Genomic DNA, 7,228 nt, shown 5'->3' with positions numbered 1-7,228 from the left:
CTGGGCAGCAAACGAGGACAGAAACAACAAACAAGACAAGGTGTCGACTTCAACAGGCCTGGGTACCAGCTGGGATGCCGGCAGGGATCTGTAGTGGGAACAGGACACCGGCAGTCTCGACCCTGGAAGGGAGTCCAGCGGTCCCGACTCTGGACTTGAGCCCGGCGGCCTCAACCCTGGAAGGGAGTCCGGCGGCTTCTTCCCTGGAGGGGAGTCCGGCAGTATCGACCCCTCCTGCTGCGATCCCTCTGTCTGCTGGGTCCTATTCTGGTCGGTTCATTCTGTCATGATTCGGTGTGAGATACAAGAACAGAGGACCCAAGTGCAGACAGGAGGTAAGGGGTTAACAAGACTTTAATAATAATAAAACATGAACAAAACAAAAACCCGTGATGGGGTAAAATAACCAAGATATAAACAGTAACATGGACTAACTAAACTAGACAGGACTAAAAAATAACATTTACCATATAACTACAAAAGACTAGACTACACTACACTACACTACACTGACAAGACATGAACTCACCCCAAGCAACACGACACAGCACAATGAACCGACACAAGACAGAGAACACAGGGGCATTAAATAAAGGGACAATCAAAGGGGAACAGGTGTGGGGCATGAACTAATAAACAACCAGTAACGAGACATACAAAAGGGCGGGAACACAGACAAGGACCGGAGAGAGTATCAAAGGCCGACAGGGTCAAAATGACTCTCTCCACACATAACAAGGGATCCTGCCATGAGATTCTGCCACAAGATCAAGAAAGACATGACAAGATGAGGCAGAATCACGACAGTTTTGATTAAAGGACTAAAAATGTACAGTAGATAAACTAGATACATTTTGTCAAGACAAACTTTGATGTTTGCTTGACAAACCTTGTCTAAACTAAAATAGTTATAAACTGACATTTTTAAAAGGTTATACAGACTTTACAGTCAGATAGATCTAATCTGTCTAATTGCTAAATATCTCAGATGAAATTTAAATAATAACAATATGTTGAAAAATTGACAACATAGCGAAAGTAGTTCAAATTTAGTAAATACAGAAATTATAGTAGATTTATATCTTGCATGCGTGTCTTGTGCAGGAACAAAACTCAAATGTACTTATATTGAGTATGTGCGTTTCACATTGAAAATTTCAGTAAATCATGGGGTTCTAAGAAAAATGCTGGACAAAAGGTCACATGTGGTGTTCACAAGCTTGAAACTGGAACTAAAGTGTCTAGTGAGTCTTTTATCATCTTTTTAATGACTTTATTGCGCAATTAGCCACAATAAAAATGAAGTCAAATCTGCTGTTGGCCAATGTGCCTTTTTTCTGGTGAAGTGGAAAAATGTGTTCCTGTTTCATTTGTACACATAATTCATTTATTAGGTGGAAAATTATAGAATGCCAGAGTTATTTTAGAACAACTAAAATAATTGGGTGTAATTATGAAACAAGTGCTCAAAGTGAAAAGAGGTTTTAGGTATATAGGAAACACTCTTGAATACCTGATCATGTTAGACACATGGGTGGGTTTAAACATTGTACTGTAAATTTATCACTCTTAAATTAACTGTGGGACTTTATTCCTAGTCCTAACTTTACAGACTAAATGGATAGATTTAAAAGGTTAAGCAAAAACTAATGTGAAAAATGAAACTACAATTCAAGCAAGTCAAAAACATTAACAATTTTTGATAACATTTGTTTTGTTAAAGAACTAACAAGATACATGGTTCAATTTAACCTTCTGTATGTGAATTAATAAAAGCTGAATAAATCTGTCAAACCAAACAGTAAAAGCACAAGATTAAAAAGCAAAACTTTAGAACATTTTATATGTTGTTGCAGGTCACATGTTGGCAGCCTGCAGTGCTGCTTGAGTCGAAAGTGATCTTAAAATAGTTTTTTATTCAATGTATGTCATTGTTTTATTGTGTGTGTACTCTGTATTCTATTGTGTAATAGTTTTAACAAAGTGCACTGTGTGTGACCCCCTATATGAGATGGGCTCTCTTAATAAAGCTGAGAATTAACTGAGCAGTACTCCTGTGTCTTTTATTTGGTTTACTCGATGCCATAAGGGGTGCACATGATTGCATATCAAAACTGTTGCAAATGACTTTTAGGTCTGTGCAGTATATGACAAAAATCTGTCAAAACACTTTTGGTGTCTGAGGTGTCCCAGTTAAGGTCAGTAAGTTTTAGTCAGATGCAAATACAATCAGCAAACAAACAATTGTTTAGAAACTACAGTTTTGATTGAAGGACTAAAAATGTACATAAACTAGATACATTTTGTCAAGACAAACTTTGATGTTTGCTTGACAAAGCTTTTTTCTAAACTAAAATTAAATTACCATTACCATTTTTAAAAGGTTATACAGACTTTACAGTCAGATAGATCTAATCTGTCTAATTGCTAAATATCTCAGATGAAGAATTTTTAATAATAATAATATGTTTAAAAATTGAAGTAGTTCAAATTTAGTAAATACAGAAATTATAGTAGATTTATATCTTGCATGCGTGTCTTGTGCAGGAACAAAGGAACAAAACTCAAATGTACTTATATTGAGTATGTGAGTTTCACATTGAAAATTTCAGTAAATCATGGGGTTCTAAGAAAAATGCTGGACAAAAGGTCACATGTGGTGTTCACAAGCTTGAAACTGGAACTAAAGTGTCTAAAGTGAGTCTTTTATGATCTTTTTAATGACTTTATTGGGCAAATAGCCACAATAAAAATTAAGTCAAATCTGCTGTGTTGGCCAATGTGCCTTCAGAAGTAGAAAAATGTGTTCCTGTTTCAGGAAACACTCTTGTATACCTGATCATGTTAGACTCATGGGTGAGTTTATCACTTTATACATTGTATGCTGTAAGTTTATCACTCTTAAATTAACTGTGGGACAAAGGGAGCTGCTATAGTGATACATAAAACGATTCAGTTTACGGCTTCATTTCATCAATGTTAGATGTGCAAAGAAGATATATTGTTGTTTCTGGGAAATTATATAATATTCCCGTTCTCTACTCTTAGAAGAGATTGAACCTTTAGAGTTAAAAAAGAACTTTAAAGTTCAAATATGAACTTCTAATAATCAAAAAGGTTCAAAGTTGAACTTATAAGTTAACATAAAGGCTCCTACACTCTTAAAAATAAAGGTTCTTAAAAGATTCTTCACAGCGATGCCATACAAGTAGCCTACCATTCAATCAAAGCTTCTTTAAAGAACCATCCCTTTCTTGCCTTTTGATGATCTGAAGAACCTTTTTTCGCCACAAAGAACCTTTTGTGAATCAAAAACCTGAGAAAGGTTCTTCAGATGTTGGGGGTTCTTTATGGAACCATTTAGACAAAAAAGGTTCTTCTATGGCACTGTGAAGCACCTACAAGTGTGTGATGTGTCGTTTGTTTTTTGGCCTTCATAGCTTTATTGGGCTCACAATAAAATGAAAATTCATGTCATCGTTGACTTTCTTTCTTCAGAACACAAAAGAAGAATGTTGGTAAGTGAACAACAGCGGTACCCATTCACTTCTATTGTGAAAAAAACGAATGCAAGCGAATGGGTTACGCTGTTGTTATGTTACCAACAGTCTTTAAAACATCTTCTCTTGTGTTGGACAGGTTTGAAATGACAAGAAGGTGAGTAAATTATGACAGATTTTTTTTGGGGGGTGAACTATCACTTTAATATGGCCCAGCTCAAATAAGAATAATGATAGACCAAAGTTTTTTTTAAGGTACAGTACAGTCCATAAAGTCCTTAAATTGGAAATTGAATCAGGTTTCTGGATATATTTATTTCAGACTTGATTCTTTGATGAATAAGAAGATATTTTGAATGGGTACAGCAAAATAAAAAGCTGCTAGATTAAATTATTAGTAATCAATTAGTAAATTAGTAAAATCAATGATGCACTGATCTGACAAAAGTGATTATTTTAAAAGATATAGGCTACAGTAAGATGTGCCAAAAAAGTAAAGAAACCAAAATAAATCTCAGTGATTAACTATAGATGCTTCCCAAGTTCAAATAAAGTTAAGGAGCATATCATCTAGCCTAAACATATAAAGAAAAATGCTAAATTAATTTTTAGTTTGCTACAGGTTGCATAACAGGAACGATCCAGCTGTTGTTGACTTCATGACAGTCATTCATCTAATATTTCTGTCAAACATGGATCTAAAGGCTCTGAATAACACAGGGTTCACATTCACCGTATCTACGTTTACGGTCATTAAGGTTCCATCATTTGTCCAGGCGTATTGTGCCCGCCACTCCTGTGGCCTTGGCGTGCTTCCCGCACGTTCCAAACAAGCAGCCAGGTGAACAGTGGCTCTTGTTCCGTTGGCCACCATGAGTGTAAACCATGACGCGAATATAAACACATACAAAGGAATCTTCCCATACGCAGTTACAGAAGCTTGTGGGACAATATATGGAATAATAACACGGCCATCTATTTCAATGTGTCCTTCTTGTAGCGCCTGAAACTCTCTCCACGCTCCGTCTTCAGGACCCACAGGGCTCAGAAGGATCATTGGGATGCCGAGACGTGATTCTCGCATGCGATTCCAGCAATCGGGCAAAGGGTTTGGCTCAAATTGAACTATATTATTATTATTATGAAAAACTCTATTCCTCAATCCAATGTTCCCTTGAGCAATTGAATATGCAGCGTAGCCGTCAATTTTGCAGTTCCACGGAGAGTACAGAATGGTTTCAGTGATGATAGGTGGGGGAACCAGGCAACTTGCTGGCATAAATTGGTCAGTGATTTCGCCATGAGCCACAAACACAATGTCTACGTGACTTCCTTGAGGCTTCCGCAAATCTTCAAGAAGGCCAATCAACTTCTCGTCAAAAAAACGAATGAGGTTCAGAAATTCAGTCTGACGATTGGGCTGCAGAAGCCAAGAGACCACCGTGCTGTCAGGGCATGTTGCTATGATGTAATTCATGATGTTTTGGTCAGCCTCAGTCATAGTGAGGGAATATCCCCCCAAATCCTTTACAAGCTTCTTCACTCGCAGCAATTTTTGGATGATCTCACTGAAATGAGACATTTTGGATTGTGAGAATACATACAAACTATATATACAGCTGCGGAGAAAAATTGAGACCAGTCAAAATTGTCATTGAATCATCATTTCTAGATGTATTGTAGCCATTCCAATCTAGTGTTTGTTGAATTTCAACAAAATCAAACATCAGGAGTGACATAAAGTCATCCAACAGTAATGTTAAAGACTGACAGCATGAAAAGACTCATGAAAACTGTAATAAAAATCAAGGATATCACATAATTAAAAAAAACCTTTCCTAAATACATCCACAAATATTACTGCTGTATTACTAAAAAGTGAATCTGAACTAGTTTTCTTTCCAGTATTTGAGGTCTGAAAAAAGACAGTTTCTGTTATTTTGACAGTTTTCATTTTCTGTGAATAAATGCAAATAGAAACAATATTTTTGTTTTGAAATTTGGTAGAAATATTGTTAGATGTTCACAGAATGAAACAATTATAAAATATATCATTTTACCTAAACACATACCTATAAATAGTACATTTAGAAAAACTGAAAATGGTCTTTGAAGTGGTCTCTTAGTTTGTCTGCAGCTGTTGCCTATATAATATACATATATATTTTCATATTGTTAAAATGTCATCACATTTGCCCAGACCACTTGCCATTAAACTTTGGTCAGACAGGTGTGTAATTACAAAATAAAACATCATACTGCATTGCATTCAGCTGGTCCTTCAGCTTGCTCCCGGCTTCCAGTATTTCCCTTGCTGAATCCCGTAGGAACTGGCTGGCTTCCGTGACCTGATTGCCCTTCACCATTTCTTCACACCTCACAATCAAGTCATACAGAGGCACATCTAAACCAATCATGCCCAGCAGCTAGAAAGCTAAAAAACACAGAACACACAATATTGTACATTAGACACAAAATCGACATTATAAATGTTAACATGCATGTGATGTGTTGCCATATTTAAAGCTGTTCTCTTGAACAGTCACTAACTTCAGTGTCACAATTATAATTTCCACTCTCTCAAAAAGAAAAAAGGTAATACCCTTGATCCTGTTTTAACAGCAGTTCTCATGCCAATGGATCCCATGTCCTTCACCATTTCTTTGGCTGATACTTTTGAAACCTCAATCATTCCGCTCTTGCCTAGATTGACAACAAGGCCAACAGCTTTGGAAATTAAGCCATGGGCATCAGCAGAATTCAATCCACCTTCCTGATGAAAGAACGTGGCCCTGTTGAAGCTTCTGAGCATGTCCAGAGGAACCGGAATCTTATTTCGTCCAGCCAGAGCCCCCATAAGTAGAGTGGCCACCTCACATTCCACAGTATCAGAGGTGGAACCTCCAGAGGCGTGAGCCCCAAGCTGCTTCCCTCCACACCTCTCCCTCAAACCTCGCAGTAGCTCCTGAATGTTCTTCCCAATCTTCTGATCTTCTGTGATTAAAGCAGTAGCTGTATTCATGGTACTGCTGGAGACGCCCGCCTCTACCAATGTGGATGTGATGCTGACTACACTGCCCGCTGCAGCGGCGGCCTGTAGAGGGGCAGCCAGACCTCCTGTGAAGACAGTGGCGAGCGCTGCCGCAAATATTGAGAGCACAGATGTGGCCGTTCCGACAACTTGAGAGATGTTGCTGCTCTTGTGCAGATCTTCCAATTCTTGCGCCAGAGCCGACAGCTTATCAGCACACTCCTTTCGCTTTTCCAACCACAACAAAAGCGACTCGCACAACTTATCTGCATCCTCCATGATTACAGCTGGAAATGTGAAAAGAGAAAACACAGATCTTCAGGGGTTTTCGAATTTTATAATGCCAAGGAACCACAAATATGATGATCCTTTGAGAGGGACACCCTAGCACCTCCCCCTGGGAGTTTAAAAACCTCTGGTATAACCAGTGAAACAAAACAAGAGTTCAATTTAAAAAGCACTTATTAAGCAAGATTTTCAAAACTATGTTGAGACAAAAATAGTTTGCAAAATCAGTAACAATTTAAACTTGAAAAGGGAAAACAGTTAAAAATAAAGATTAGAAAAGAACTTTGAGAAACTTAGTACAATAAAAAGCTGATGAAAATGTAAAATCAAATTAGAATCAGATATAAAAAAGCAGCTGAAATCTTACAGGCAAGTTGATCCTAAATCTGAAAGTGTCAGCAGACTAGAC

The 7,228-nt window shown here is 37.6% G+C and overlaps 1 protein-coding gene across 1 annotated transcript; it reads right to left on the bottom strand.

Annotated features, from left to right (window-relative positions):
- Positions 1–3,992: 3,992 nt before the first annotated feature.
- LOC130558937 (uncharacterized) lies at positions 3,993–6,810 on the bottom strand. Its single transcript, XM_057341679.1, has 3 exons — positions 6,103–6,810; positions 5,760–5,926; positions 3,993–5,068 (listed from the first exon to the last, which is right to left on the bottom strand). The coding sequence occupies exons 1-3, from the start codon at positions 6,808–6,810 to the stop codon at positions 4,171–4,173; spliced, it is 1,773 nt and encodes a 590-aa protein (XP_057197662.1). The 3' UTR covers positions 3,993–4,170.
- Positions 6,811–7,228: the final 418 nt, after the last annotated feature.

This window comes from Triplophysa rosa, linkage group LG9 (assembly GCF_024868665.1).
Source record: "Triplophysa rosa linkage group LG9, Trosa_1v2, whole genome shotgun sequence".
NCBI classification, from domain to species: Eukaryota; Metazoa; Chordata; class Actinopteri; order Cypriniformes; family Nemacheilidae; genus Triplophysa; species Triplophysa rosa.
Note: the sequence above shows the minus strand (reverse complement) of the source record. Positions and strands in the feature narration are given on the sequence as shown.